This window comes from Mustela putorius, unplaced genomic scaffold (genome assembly GCF_011764305.1).
Source record: "Mustela putorius furo isolate JIRA1106 unplaced genomic scaffold, ASM1176430v1.1 tig00000224_pilon_pilon_pilon, whole genome shotgun sequence".
Taxonomy (NCBI): Eukaryota; Metazoa; Chordata; class Mammalia; order Carnivora; family Mustelidae; genus Mustela; species Mustela putorius.
In genome coordinates, this window is record NW_025421321.1 from 36,932,754 (window position 1) to 36,949,072 (window position 16,319).

The window sequence follows — 16,319 nt, forward strand, 5'->3', positions numbered from 1 at the left end:
AGAACCAGTATGTGGCTTTAGATTTTCACATGCCTTTAACAGAAGAATGATTTTAAGTGCTTGCCATGAGGTTTTCCCCAAAACCTGGCCATGTCGGCAGAGAGCGTTCAGAAAGCAGGGCCTGGCACATTCTAGTATTCTAACATCAGCTTGCTAAGAGCAGCAGGGGGCCTGCACACATGTCTCCTGAGAGCACCCTGCTTGGTTTTCAGGAATTTTGCAAACCACTTGATATCACATGGATTGTTTGAAAGAGGCTCTGGTGAAATCTAACATTGAAATCTATAAATCTACCATTGAAATCTATAAATCTACCATTGAAATCTACAAATCAAGATGGCTGGCCATAAAGCATTTACCAGCACATCACTGTCGTACGTATTTTACACAGAAAGAAGATTTTGCTTGATTTTTATCTAACCAGAACGACCGTGCTCAGCTGAGGTTTTACTTTATGTCTATTATAGACAGCGTCCTTTAGAGAGGAGAAGCAGTACCATAGAGTAACTGAGCACCCACTGTGTACCGTGGATAGAAATGATGTACCACACCCCACTGAGGGCTCTAAGGGTGGCTATCCAAAGCCAGTCTCTCTCTCTCTCACACATACATACACACATACACACTCATGCATATGCCATTTTATCTGGAGGCTTTTTCATAAATGAATGATTCCGAGCTGCGTGGCCATCTCAGGTTGTCAATGACTGTATACTCACTGATGGTCGAAACTGCACTTTTGTGGAGCACTGAATTCCTAGGATCTGCCCTCTGGACATCAGTGGACAGTGGATGTACAGAGCAGAGGTCCAAATTGGGCAAAATGTCCTTCAAAATAGTTTCCCTTACCTCTGTTTTCCAGTGGAGTTTATAACCCCAAGAGGTTTCGTGAAAGGGAGGCTGATGGTTTCCCAGGGTAAAAAAAAAAAAAAAAAAAAAAAAAAAATGCAAGACTTCTTAAGGAAGCATTCAATGGGGTGAGTGGGGGACAATGTTCTGGAAACTGCATCCCTAGAACTGTGAACATCAGTGTCAGATGCCTGGAAGAGTCGAACAGTTTGAGAACTGCACTGCTCTGGTTCTTCCCGCACAAAGCCCGTGACCTTGCATGGATGGTGGAGCTGGCGGCTGCTAAGATCAGAGCCAGAACCTCCGCATGTCCTTCCAACGAGCCAACTGCCGGCAAACCCGCTGGACCATCCCCATCAGGAACGCTTCCCAGTCCCTTAGTCCTGGCCAGTTCCAAACTGGGAAGATTTGAGAATGGGGGGATTGGGAAGCCTACAAGGTTTCTACCATGGCGCCAATCTGATTCAAAACTCAGGCTTAGCTTTGGAGTCATTTGTTTATGTGTCTATTTATTCATTCATTCATTTAGAAATATCCTTTTGGACTTTTTTCCCTTATATTTAAGTATTTTTCATGAACAAAATATTTCATAAATCAAATCAAATTAGATATTGGGAGGAAATCTAAAAATCAGAGCACTAATTCCACTCATCCTGATAGCAAATGCTTTCAGGTTCCCTTCCCAACCCACAGCAAAGTCAATGAAGACCGGTGAAGAAATGGGACACAGGAATGAGAGAAGGATACGAGGCACTGGTGCAGGAGAGGAAGTGGGAAGAAGAGGGGTGGAAAGAAGCAAAAACAGTGGTGCAGAGGCAGGGGAGAAATAGTAAGAATTGAAGCAAAATATTAAGAAGAGTCCAACAGACAGATCCCTTCTGATTTTCCTCCTCTTGATCTCGGGTAATTTTATTTTGTCCAAAAGACTTAATTCTCCAGTTAAAACTGCTTATAATTTTACACACACATCCCAGGACAGCATCTGTATCCTTTTCCCTCCTCTCCTGCGAGCGCCCTCCCGCCTCCTCTACCCTCCACAGCAGTAAAGGCCAACACACTTGACCTTGCAGTCCTATTACCTCAGGAACATCATGAAATCCCCTATTTTCTTTTCTTGACCAGGTGCTGCCCTCTAGAGCGCAGTGGTGGTCGATGGGGCTCATCCCTTGCTATGGTGGATTCAGGCCACTGCCTGGTTTCTGTATCAAATAACCCCTTCCCTCAAACATGCATTGTCCCTTTCCTGGTCCTGCAGCTCTGAGCTATGGCACAAACTCAACTGATAAATGCTACACCTACCTATCCAATAGTATGTAGGAAATGCAATCCTTCCTAGGAGGGTGAAATTCTTGGTGCTAATTATCTTCACATAAATCCTACTCAGAGAAGAGTTGACTGAGAACGTACCACTGGTTTTTAATATATACATACTTGATTGAGTCATGCACACGTGTGAGTGTGATCTACCTCTATGGGACCAAAAGAGTTTTATAAGTTTACCTATGTACACATATACAGACACAAATATCTATCATCCAACACGCTGTTTCTGCTTGGGGCTTGTTGTTTTCAAATAAAAATAGAGGACAATTTGGGGGGAGGGTTGCCACTTGCTATTGGACGTGGCATTGCCAGAAAACGGTGAGTCCAAAGAAAAAAACTGATTGGAAGGCATGAGACTGTATTAGCAAAATATGCATTTGATACAACAAACTGACCTGCCCATTTCCCTAAGGCAGCGAGCCTTTATGATCTGTACACTCTTATTAAATAATCTCATTAAATAGGAACACAAAATGTACACATTTACAGTTATTAAATAAGCCGGGACTCTTCTATCTGCAGCCGCATTCAGACACTGCCATGCCTTCGTATTTGAACTTGTAGGTGACGACGCCCTTGTCTAAATAGAGGATAGAGATGGGCTCTAGCTTAGTGGGCACACAGCAGGCTTTGGAAGCCTTCTGGGAATTCTTGAGGTGTACCAAGGCCTGGATAATTGCATGCTTTGTGGGTGTGAGATGCTCTGCCAGGGGGTAGTTGCAAACCCCGCGGCATTCGTAGGCTTCGTATCCAGGTGGGGCGATGATCCAAGAGTCCCAGCCAATCTCCTTGAAGTCAATGTAGAGCGGGGTCCTCTTGCAGTAGTTTCCTTTAGCGTTCCTTCTGATGCGGGCTGTGGAGTCATAGATGATGTTTGACCTCATCTGCAGCAAAGCTTCTTCTCCTGGCCCACTGGAATAACCGTCCAGGCCCAAGTTGTCAAGCTCCAGTAGCTGCTCATGGGCGATCATTTCATTCAGTTCCTCCTTCCGTTCCTTCTCGCTGCTTTGGTCATCGGAAAACACGACAAGCAAGGGGACATGCTTATTCTGGGCACTGGTGTCTATTTCCAGTTGTCCTCTGCCAGCATCCTCACTTCCATCATGTCTGCTCTCGATGTGGACCTCCAGCTGGTGGGTGGATGAGCCTGACTTTTGCCAACGTCTAATGGCATCGGTGACATCGAAAGTCTCCCACTCGCTGTTGGTGCCATAGATCTCCCCCGACACCAAAACCAGCATGCTTCTTTCACCCTCAGTGTCCCCTCTGCTCTCAAGTACCTCGAAAATGGTAATTTTCCGGTCTACTCCATCATATATCATGCGATCTCTCTGCACCAGTGTGTACAACCTGAGTTCGGCCATGATGACCTCTTCGTGGTGAGGAATGGACACATTGAAGAGGAGAGGGTATTTTCGGAGTCCATTAAAACTGGCTGGCTGGGAAAACAGATCTGGGGGGAAAAAAAAGACAAAAATCAGATTTGTAGTGTGTCACAGAGAAAAATAGATGCTTATTTATGCAATAAGAGGGCCTGTCTGTGCGGGAAGCTTGATACAGAGGAACGAGGGGGACCATCAGTGAAAATAAACACAATGTTACCATTTTCCGACAGAAAATACTGAAAGGTCAATGGCAGAATGCTAAACTGACTTAAGCTGCCAAGGCTGAGATGGAAAGCGGCTGCCTTATGAATGGGAGAAACTCTCCCAGTCTTGCTTGCTTTGGTTTCACTTATCAGCCACAGAACTACAGAGCTGGGAGGGACTCTGGAGACTGTGCAGGCAAGCCCCCAATTACCCTAGCCAGTAAAAGGCCATCAAATGGGAGGTGGGGTGGTTGTTCTTTTTTGGAAGCTTTTAAGGGATAAGCAGCTCATGGCTTTCCGTATCTGCATTCATATGAGTGAAGATTCTCCACATGGTTGGCTGAGGACTGGTCTTCCTTAAAGACCCCCATGTAGATCAGGGGTTAGTAAACTATAGCCCATGGGCCACGATGAGCCTGCCACCTATGTCTGGAAATAAAGGATCAGGGAAACAGAACCTGGTCCATTTATTTCTATGTTGTCAGTGGCTACCATTGCACTGCTGTGTCAGAGTTGCGACAACAAATGGCCCACAAAACCCAAAATATTTGCTATCTGTCTGGCCCTTTACAGAAAGAGTTTGCTGACTCTTCCTCTGACACCAATGTCTGACAAGGCCGACAAGATGCCACAAACCAAGGGTGTCACAGCAGTTGAATTTTGGGTGTGTGGACTTCAACAAGGAGGAATGGGAGAAAATGAACCTTGGGATAGATGGGTTGTTTTAGTCTTGTACCCTTAGCAACTGGCATGGAGTTCAGCACATAAGAATCACTCAGAATGTTTATGAAATAAGGTCCTTTAGTCTCAGACATGCATCTCCAGATATTATCACGTTGACTTCCTACATAAGAATTTATAGGTGCCCAGGGTTTCTGCACCCTTGCCCCTGGTAAACATAAGACTATGCCTGGGGGCATTTGTCATCCATCCAAATTCCATGACACCAGAGTGCTAAGGACACCCAATTGAGGGGTTCCCTGTCATCTTTGGCAGTGTTTTCTCAACTGTATACCTAATTCATTATTTTAGTAGGGTCCCTTCTCCAGGTTGTACTCTTAAATATTTTTCTTTAGCTTTATATGATTTTTTATACTCTTTAATGTCTCTTGTAGGCTTGTCCTAAGCAACAACATTCATGAAATGAAGGGATTAAGGTGGTTGTCATGTGGATTTTTTTCTGATCCACATTAATGAAAATGTATAATAATTTTACATGATTCACAGTTTTCTCTCTGTAGGGTACCGCTTAAAATCATCTCCTACACTGCCAGTGGGAAATACTGGTCAATGAGATGAATTTAAACACTCTAGCATGATTCTTAAGAGGCCTTACCCTCTTGATCTATCCATAGTTCCCACTCATCCCCTAGAGTCCCTGGAACATTGTAATCAAACAAGTTGTATTTCTTGAAAGGTTAAAGGAATTGTAAACCCTCCTATTTAGAGTAGACTGATATCTTCACCATTTGCCAAAACATTCCTTTGCCCTGTTGTACACCACACCTCTGGAGCTGTGCTTCTGACTCTTGGAAAGCCTTCTCCCCTCCCTTCCACCTCTCTGGTTGTGACCCCTCCTTGTGGGATTTTCCCTTCTTCACCTCCCTATCTAGAAGTCCACTGCCTTCTGGGTCACTTAAATATCTACTCTTTTTAAAAATTTTTATTTAAATTCTAGTCAGTTAACATATAGTGTAATAGTGGTTTCAGGAGTAGAATTTAGTGATTCTGATATTTATTTTTTATATCTCTCCTATAAGCTTTGCCATTTACATCCTTACATTTCAGTTTTCTTTTTATGAATGGGTCTCCCCAAGCAAAGAGTCACCATGCTGGCAGGGAGCCCAGCTTAAATTCCTTCAATGCCTCCGAGCTACTGGGATACCTTAAACAGAGGCAATGTTTTCAACATATGGACTAGTCGATGATTCTGGACATCACAAAAGATCAAATTGATTTATGGGAATAGCATAGGTCCTTAATACATCAAGTCACTTGAGAGTTGTCCCCTCTTATAAGAATAGAGAGACTTTCCTCTCCTTGGACAGGGAGCATGAGACCAAAAATGGGGGAGTAGACTGGTTGCTCTATGCATGAGAAAAGTGCAGAATGAAAGCTCATGGTCATGGGAAGAGGAGATTAATTACAAAGGAGCACAAGGAGACTTTTGGTGGTGATGATTGTGTTCACTGTGTTCATTGTAGTAATGGTTTCAGTGGATGTTTATAAATACCAAAACCTATCAAATTATATACTTCAAATACCTGCAGATTATTGTATGTCAATTATACTTTCATAAAGCTATTAAAAAATAAGTTCACTGTGTATGTGCAACTATACAAAGTAGTAGATGAAGGTGTTGCATTCTAGGCAAGGGAACTGATGTTTGTTGAGCATATTTAAATATGCCAGTGTTTTGCAAACACTGTTTCATTTGTTTCTTATAAAGACCATTCATTGCTACTGTGTTCATCTTACACCAGAAGAAATCAAGCTTCAATGCAGAGGACTGACTTCCCCAAGATGACAAAGTGAAGTTAGAAGTGGTAGGAATTAAAGTCATGTTTTTTCTACCTTAGAAGTCTACTTGCTTTCCCCTGATTAGTTAGATTGGGAGGAGGGGTTTTTTTGGTTTTGATTGGGGGTGGAGGGGCGGGGCAAGGTGGGGTTGGTCTTCGTCTCCTAGGCAGTTGCACTGTGCAGACCCATAGAGTCAAAAGAAAGTCAAGAACAGTCATTAGTGCCAGCCCAGCTCAGGATCCATGTCCTTGGGGCTGAGCACTCCTCCTGAAGACCCGCAGAGCCCCGAGCAGCGGGGGTGTCCACAGACAGATCCGTTCCGGCTTTTGCTGGTCTCCTGTAATAAGACCCTTTGTAAACTCTACTTCCTGCCCTGCATCACCCAAATCCTCCACGGGAGAAGTGAGAACTAAAAATCTTCTATTTCTCCCTGGGAGTGTGAACATTTCCCACCTACCCTCCAAACAAGGCACCCAGGGCTCAGTGCTAGGAAAGGTTCCCATGGAAGGAGAAGATTTATTTTCAATTCAGACTCACCCTCAAAAGGAATCTGTAATTTCAGTTTGCCATTTCCATTATGTTACTAAATGTTACTGAGTAACATTTCTGATGTGTTACTAAATATCTAAAATTTTGGCACTTACTTAAATTTTAAAGGCAAATGCTATCCTTAGGACTGATCAATACCCACTCCACATTTCCTCTAATGCCTAGAATTTAAGGAATTCCTTAGTAATAGCTAATGATTGTTCAGCAATTCAGAGTAAATAGAGCACTTTCTTACTCATAAACACTTTGAAATCACTTAGTTGTGTTATTTAGATATATTATGCCCAATTTACAGATAATAAAACTGAGATTCAGAGAAATTAAGCTAATTATCCACAACTACTAAGTCAACCTTGCCTCAAAATTCCAAATCCCAAGCTATTTCTGTGTTACCACCTTTCCGCTTTTAAGAACAACTGGTCAACATCAGTCAAAACCCTCTTCCATGAGGGCTGTCATTATCATGTATCTGGTTCATGACAATGGAAATTTTAAAGAATTACTCTCTTTGGAACTACATCTTTTAGCATGCATATTAGAAAAAATATATATATTTTTGCCATCTAGCACCATATTAAATAAAAGATTAACTTGCTAGGTTATTACATTTAGTTACTAAATAAAACTGCGGGGGCTAATATCGTTTTTCTGCTGATATTTAAGGCTTGTGCATTGCTATTCACGAAGACACTGAAATAAGCTGGATCATTAACTGGGCCGTGCATACTTCCTTGACATTATAAAGAGTGATTCAAGGATGTACACGTCACAAAAACACAACAATATTTTAGGAAGAACCTCTAAAATACAAGTTTTTGTCCTGTCTGAATATTTCTTAAGTAAGGTGAGAAAATGGAAACACATTCAAAGTTTGAGTGAAGCACAAGTCATGACTCTGGTTCTTGTCTATTTTCATTCTAAGTAGAAATTGACAGATTTTTTTTTTTTTTTTTTTTTTTTTTTTTGGGTCAAGGACAAACGGAAACAGAGACTTATCTGGAAAATGACAGACAAAGGTATAGAAGTAACCTGACATTAATGTCTTGTATTACTGTGGTTCAAATTCAAAAATTTTAAAGACCAAATTATGATGTCAAAACGGCAGACAGTTTATGACTTTGGATTAAAAGATATTCTTTAGTATCTTTTAATAGCATTTGGGAAATGACCATGAAAATGGTATAGACCAAAATGTGCACTGTTTTTGAGTATCAGTGTACATACACCTTTACATAGATGTGTTCACCCCATCTATATTGTTTGAATTTATCATCTCTTGAAAAAAAAAATCCAAGCCAAATTTTGTCAATAAAATATCAACTTACCTTCATTCTTGAAACTCCTAATGATGTTGGCTGATGGCATGGAGGTCCGATCTGTTGCAAATTTGTTGTAGAGTTCCAACATATACTCGGGTGGGTCCACCTTGGCTGAATCCTGCAAAGGGATGTCAGATAGGTTCAGTGTCTTGAGAAATTCATTTTTCATGCTCTGCAGCAATGTGTTGAAGTCGATACCATCTTGCTCTGAGAAGACATCATCGAAGAGGGGCATATCTTCTTCCAGAGGTGACTGCTCCAGGCTCATGATGGGACTGCCAGAAACCGAGTGAGCCACCAGGCAGAGGAGAGCACACAGCTGCAATTGCAGAGAACCCATGACTCTGCTCAAGCCCCCAGGCCAACCCAGGAAGGTTTAGCTCTCCTGGGCTCTAAGTGGCAGTTTTATCTTGTGCCGTGTTAATGTCTCGTGTCACTGGAGACAAGTTTGGAAACTCTTTGCCTCTCTCTCCCTCCCCCCTACCACTCTTCCTCTCCCCCCAAAAGTCAGGTTGCAGTAATTGGATAACAAAATCCCCTATAGGGGCCTAGCCTTTCTTATCTCCCTAGTGTAAACTTGTGCACTAGATTTTGTTTCTATCTCGCGATCCTTTTTTCTTTTAATGAGCATTTTATAAACATTTCCACATTCTGACACTGGCTAAGAGATAGGACAATTTTCTCCTTGCAGAAGCTCTGCTTCTCTTCCTTTCAATTCACTTCCTTTTGGCAGGAATGCCTAAATTCTACTTTTATGTGATTCGCTTTCACACATGCATAGAATAGATACCGAGAATCAACACAATCCACATCAGTGGCAGATTAATTCACAGATTAATTCAAGTGCTGGGGCTTCCATCTTCACAGCAACGGTTCAGAAGAAAGACCAAATATCCAACACCTCCAAGCTAAGTTAATAACTATAAATGCATTTCTATAACTTTCTAGAACCTTACATTTTTAGAAACAGGGAAGTATAAACTTCGTGGTCAAGGGCCTTTTTCATACAGATTTGATCTGGCTAAGTGGCTTTTGAAAAATAGGGTGAGTGTTTCATTATAAGAGCAACTCAAATTCATTAGGTGCTTTCCTATAAACAGGCGTGGTACTAAGTGCTTTACATTGATCACCAAATGTGCTCCCTATAATCACCCCGTCACAATGCCCATTGCACATATGGGTTGCTAAGGGTCAGTCACTTGCCAGAGGTCACAGAGCCTCAAAGTGACAGAGTCAGGATTTGAACCTAGGCATTCTCACTCTTACAAAAGGGAAAAAAACAATCGGACTTTCAAGCCAGTGCTCCTGGGACGGGAGCAAGGGCAGGGATGCTGAAAGGCTAAGTCCCAGCCTCGCCCTTCCCTGGAGAGTCCACAGTCAGGAGTCAGGGATTTGCAGTTGGAGCTGGACCTCAGGTCCTTCACCGGGGCGATGGATTGTGAGGATGACAAAATCTCTGCCGACTCCATGTTAATGGCTACATCAAATGGGCCAGGTGGCTCCAAGTCAAAGTTTGGGAAACCACATTATGGGACAGGTGAAAAATGTTTCTTTGTCTGAGAAGCAATGGTGAAGTTGACGGTTTGCCTGGTTTAAGAAAGACAAATCAAGTTCATCTGCCTTTCCAGCCCCACTTAGTGGTGGTAGCAGCTCGGTGCGGCCATGATGGTCCTGTGGACCGCCCCCAGAGGCAGTGGGACTGCTGTTCCCCTATGTGTTCAGTGCACTCCCTGTGCAATTCAGGTGCCTGGTACTGTGCTCAGAAGGCTCTGTCTTGGTATTTGGTACACTGGAATACTCTCTCAGTTTCTGAGTTACATTTTCCAACATTTACCCCAATTAGGTCAGCTACAGTACCTCCACTATCCTTTTTCCTGTAAGCTCCCTCCAGAGCTGTCTTCGGATCCTTTCCCCAGCTAAAATGTAAGTTTACAAGAGTTTTTTGAACTGTCTTAGAAAGACTTGTGTTTTGAGGAAAAGTCTCTCCTTAGAATTGTCCAATTGTTCAGTAGCTGTTGATTTTGATTCCATCTTCCGTCTTGGGGAAAGCTCCCGCTCCCACATTGAAGATAGTTGTAGACTGGAAATAGATTATACCCTAGCAGAGCCAAAAGTGGGTGAGTCCAAGCCATCCTGCGGGTGGGCTTTACCAGAAGGTTCCTGACAGCATACCAGCAGGGTCCTTGTATCGTGTCCTGCCTCAAAACAAGCACCCGTTTCTCTTCACACACACAGATGTCAACGCACACTCCAAAACTCTGAATGGCAGGCATGTGCGTGTAACTGCCACAGGACAGCTGAGTAAGTGGCGGCACTTGGAGCCCGGGCGCACAGGCTTCACGGATCAGGAAGAGGCACGGACGTCCTGCCTTGCTGAGTCCTAGCTCTTTGCATTCTAAGGGGAAAGACAGGCAGTTGAGATTTCCTGTACTTGGTGTTAGAGATACTGTTGGGGTTGACTATTTGGACCAGTTTCTGCATCATAAATGTTTATATTTTGGGCAGACTTAAAGATAAAATAGGAAAATGTCTATAAACACATCCTAATGCCTGTGACCTCTTGAAATTCAAGGTCCTTAAGCCCCACACCTGTGCTGGGGTGGGGGAGGAAGGGGATTAGGCTTCATGCATGGAGGAAAGGGGCATAAGCTTCCAGCCTCTTCTAGGCCTGGGATGCCTTGCATTTTAGCTGCAGAGTCTCTATCCCCATGACTTTACCTAGAAGTTTCTCCCAATGGCTCTCATCTGACTTTAAAAGATCCAAATATTTTCACATTCTTTCCTCAATCTTGATATTCTGGATACAATCGATTCTATTACTCTGCCCTGATTATTTATTTTGAATTCTGCTCATTCGGAAGGTGTTGTAATTCATTTAGAGTAGACAGAAGATGACAATTTTGCCAAACCAAAGATGAAAAGCACATCTAGATATTTTAAGCAAACAGCCACGGGTGGAAAGCGAAATATTAACTACATATCATGCTTTGTCAATCCTACTGCAAAATGCTCCAAAGTCTCTTCTTTACCAAGTTTGGGGCCAACTTTTAAAACTAGTTCTAGTAGCTGGACACACCTAAAGGATCTGACTGAACTCCATTAGATTCTCCAAGCGATCTGTGATCAGGGAAGGTTGGATCCATTGGAACTCTGCTGTGCCCGTTAGGACCGAACAGATCCCGAATAAGGATAATCAACAAAATTCTCCTGACCCACCACCGGTCAGTGAAGTTAGGAGGTCTTTGAACATGACTCCAGGGTTTTGGAAATGCTTGCACCTTGGACCCCACTCCAGAAACATGGCGCCACTCTTGCTACTAGCTCAGGAATTTTCAGGACTTTGAGGTAATCCTTCTCAAACCAGGCATGATAATAAAAATATTTAGTAAGCTATACAGGAGGTCCCAGCCAATCAAAACAGATTACAAGTTAGAGTACCAGAGCGATATCCCAGAGACCCCAAGTTTCACTTACTGAGCTCTAGATCTGGGGGAGATTGGGGTGGGATGCTGGCAGAGGGGCTTTGACCTCCACCTATATGGGAATATTTCATTATTTTAGCCAGCACATTACTATCATATAATGTATAACAGGTGAATGCGAGTATCACCCAAATTTCCTAAGCCAGAGCTCTGCAAGCTACATGCTGTTAGCATTTGCTAACTCAGCATGAGGATACACAACCTGCACTGATTATTCCCTTGCCTGTTACTAGAATCTGTTTGCTGGCTGTCCTCTCGTTCTCCAGCCCAGGTCTTGCCCACCGTACTCAGACCTAGGCACCATTTGGGCTGCCTCTGCCCCTCTGATGGCTCAGAGAGTTCCTGCCCTTCTCCTCTGATATCATCTGCCCCAGCGCCTCCTCTAGAATTGGAAACTGCCTCGACCGACAGTGGCATTTCTCATCAAACCAGATCTCAGAGTCTACATTTTCAGTCGGGGAAAGTGTTCCCTTGCCTCTTCTGACCCCACAACATTTAGGTTGCTACTGGCCTGAGGCTTATCAGTCTGCCAAGTGGTTCTCTCACAGCCACACACTTGTTGCCATCTCCTCAACTCAGGTCCTCCTACATCTGTGATTCAAATAGTTCCTTACCTCTTTCTTTCTGTAACTTTCCACATGGGCCTTTCATTCGCCAATAAGGCCTCTCGTGTGAATTCTCATCAATAATTAGGCAAGCGATAAAAGACTTCAGGCCTTTGTCTTTCCTTTGAGAGTTCTTGTGCGCACCTACTATGTGCCAGGAACTGTGCAAAAACAAAACCTGAAGAAAAGGGACCAAATCTATGACCTTGTAGAGTTGACTTTCCAACTGGGACAAGAGAGAGAATAAACAAATATACAAATAAAGCGTCTGTTGAGTGGTGATAAATATAGCAGAAAAGGCAAACCAAAGTAAGAGGATAAGGAATGCCATGGGCAAGGGGTTGCTATTTCACTGTCAAGGCTAGGGTGGGCCTCCCAGGTGCAGGTGAAGGTGCCAGCCATGCAGGCCCCCAAAGGAAGAGCATTGCAGGCAGAGGTTATTAAAGTCAAGTGAGGGGGAGAGTCACAAAGAAGATGAGGTCTATGGATAAGCAGGTGCTGAACCAATAAGGAGGTCATGAATCTTTTTTTAAGGTTTCATTTATTTGAAAGAGAGAAAGAGAGCACAAGCAGGGGAAGCAACAGAGGGAGAGGGAGAAGCAGGCTTCCTGCTGAGCAGGGAGCCCAATGCAGGGCTCAATCCCAGGACCCTGAGATCATGACCCGAGCCAAAACCAGACACGTAACCAACTGAGCCACCCAGGCACCCAGGATTTTTCTTTTTAACAGCCCTACTAGATAGTTACACAACTTTGCCTTTTTCTTTCTGTCACTGACCATGCCATCTTATAGGTTTTTCATATTTCCACCAAGTTTTCACAACCATTACTGTATGAATATATTTACTAACTTGAAATGTGGGTCTGAAAAAGAGAACTTGCCTGTGGAGTGGTCAAATAACATTTATTCTCTGTAGAACACCACCGGCCCGGGAGGTACGTGGAAACTGACAAGTCTGCGCCACATCACCTCTTGCCTGGGTTGCGGTAACGGGCTACTAACTGCTTCTGTCCTCACCTTCTAGCGGTTTATTCTCAACGTGGCACCTAGGTCCTGATACGACATCGTATCATCACTCCTCTCCTCACTCAGAGAAAAAGGCAACATCTAACCAAAGCCCTCATGGCCCTCCGTTACCTCTCTGCGGTCAATGCCCTGCTAACTCCCCTCCAGCCCAGGGGCCTCTCTGGCATTGTTTAAACACTCCATGCGTGTTCTTGCTTTAGGGCCTTTGCCTCGGCTGCTCCTCTGCCTGAAACAAACTTTGCCCTCCCCCCACATGGTCACTGTCACCCACTTCAATCAAGTCTCTGCTCAGAAGTAACCTCCTCCTTGAAGGCTGCCCTGAATGCCCTATTCAAGATGACAGCCTGCTCAGCTCTCGTAAGCCTACTTACCTGCTCTGGCTGTTCTTATCACTCCCAATACAAGACATAATTGATTAATATAGTTTGCACATGGTTTTCTGTCTTTCTCTGACACTTACTCCTTATTGCTTGGCAAGACCACGTGTGCCACGATATCAAGGAACCTCGTTTTGTTCACCCATGTATTGTAAGTGACTAGATCTTTACTTGGCATGTAGTGGTTAACACATAGTCACTGAAGGAATAAATCACAGCAAATATTCAAATATTCTCTTCCTTAGATTACTTAATGTCATAAAAGCACAAATGCCATTTAAAATAAATATCCATTACTAAAGTAGGCCTGCATTTTCTTGAGACCCACTCTATGTATCTAGATGAGTTTTTATACCATAATAGACCACTCACCTAAAACTTCACAAAAAATGAATTTATCGTTCCAAAACCTTATTACCATACACACAATGTGTTTACATAAAGTATATAAAAAGTGTGAAGAAAATAATAAAACTGAAGTAACCGTGTATCCACCACCCAGTTTAGAGTGGAAAAGGCCAGTTACTACATTTAAAACCTATAGTGAGGGGCACCCGCATGGCTCGGTTAAACGTCTGCCTTTGGCTCAGGTCATGATTCCAGGAGCCTGAGATCGAGCCCCACATCGGGTTCCCTGCTTAGCGGGGAGCCTGCTTCTCTCTCTCCCTTTGACCATCCCCCCTGCCTGTGCTCTCTCTCTCTCTCTCTCTCAAATAAATGGGTAAAATCGTGAAAAACAAAACATAACAAAAGAGGGCACCTGGGTGGCTCAGTTGGTTAGGTGACTGCCTTCAGCTCAGGTCATGATCCTGGAGTCCCAAGATCAAGTCCCACATCGGGTTCCCTGCTTGTCAGGGAGTCCGCTTCTCCTACTGACCTCTCTCATGTTCTCTCTCCCTCAAATAAATAAATAATCTTCTTAAAAAAAATAACAAAAGACCTACAGCAAAACCCTTCCCAACTCATTTCCTTCTCCTCAGTGGATGTAATTACTAGACTGAATTTTCTGCTAATCGATTTGTCACGTGTTTATGATTTACTACATATGAACAAATCTCTAAAAATACAAAGTTTAGTTTTGCCTATTTTAGCTTTATAGATAAATTGAACCACACTATAAGTTCTCTTGTGTGACTTGATTTTTGCATACAATAGGATTTTTTTGATGCACATAGGTCAATGCACATGGCCATGGTTCATTGATTTCCCCTACTGCATAGTTATAGGTTTTTTAAATATATAAAGATTTTATTTGTCCATCACACTGTTGATAGACACTTGGATTGTTTCTTCTTTCCCCATTCAATACTGTGCTACCACAAATAATCTTATTGACAACATTTTCTCCCAAATGAGTTTCCCTTCTTTTTCTCACAGAAGGAGTTCTGTCATTCCACATCATTACCAACTTGGGTTGGCTGACTTCAAGGACTCTGTTTGTGGCTGATGAACTCCCTCTTCCCTTGCTCTCCTCATTCACTCCTGGCATCTGCAACAGAGCATAAGATCGTCTTCTGGACAAAAGGCATAGTTTGATTTGGGAAGCAAGCACTGGTTTAAAATATTGTGTTGGCTCCCACAAGGACATAATGAATGATTGAACCCATGTAAATCATGATACCCAGGAGCAAAAATGTTATTGAGGACAGGAAAGGAGACTTAAATAAATGTGGCAACACTCCAAGTTCATGAATAAGAAGACAACATAATAAAGATGTCAATATTCCCTAAATCAATACACGGCATCAATAAAATTTCAGTCACAATCCTAACAGGACTTTTAATAGAACTTGAAAAGATAGCCCTAAAATTTAAATGTAGGCACAAAGAGCTAAGAATATCTAACATACTCTCGGAGAATTGGATGAGAGACTTTTCTTACCAAATATTAAAACCCATTAAAAATCAGCGATAATCAAGATGATATTGTGTTGTTATAGAAATAGATCAAAACAGAGAAGAGCCTGGAAGAAACTCACAAATACGAAAAAATAACATATAATGGCTGGCATTTTGCAGGTTAGTGGGAAAAATGTCAGTGATTTGATAAATGGTGCTGGGATAATTTATTGGAAATATTGATTGCCTATTTCACTCTTTATGCAAAAATAAAATCCAGATAGATTAAGGCCTTACTATGTAAGAACAATTTTGAACCTTTGTGTTGGTGCTCTAGAGGCCCTGGGGAGAAGTTCTGGGAGAAGGGTGCTTCTCTTCCAAAGAACTAGTACCTCATCTACGAGCTCCAACTCTTGAAAATAACAAGAAGATAAATGGTTATCTTATATCCCTTTCTTCATAAAAAGAAGAAAAGACAGCCTCACATTTAGAAGAAGCATATAAATTAATATGATCCATCAAAACTCAGAGACAAAATACTATTATGATTATCAGCTAAAAAAAAACTTCACCAAGAATTTCTTAGAATAATGAGTTCCCCAATTACATTTTAAATGGAGTTTTTGTTTTTTTTTTGACTTTCAGAAACACATTTATTCATGGAGAGAGACAAGCTTTTGCATGTTACCAAAGATTACATTATCTGTATCTTAAGTAACATTTTCATAGTTCTCTGAAGCTAACAAAATCTCTTTTGGCATGTGCTCCTTAAGTAGTAAAGGCTGAAAATGAAAATGTCACTGACCTAGGAGATCTTAGGAGTGGCATAGACTGTCCATCAG

At 42.5% G+C, this 16,319-nt stretch overlaps 1 protein-coding gene across 1 annotated transcript; it reads right to left on the reverse strand.

Annotated features, from left to right (window-relative positions):
* Positions 1-949: 949 nt before the first annotated feature.
* Positions 950-8,595, reverse strand: BMP10 (bone morphogenetic protein 10). Its single transcript, XM_004742104.2, has 2 exons — positions 8,155-8,595; positions 950-3,625 (listed from the first exon to the last, which is right to left on the reverse strand). The coding sequence occupies exons 1-2, from the start codon at positions 8,486-8,488 to the stop codon at positions 2,685-2,687; spliced, it is 1,275 nt and encodes a 424-aa protein (XP_004742161.1). The 5' UTR covers positions 8,489-8,595; the 3' UTR covers positions 950-2,684.
* Between the last annotated feature and the right edge of the window lie 7,724 nt (positions 8,596-16,319).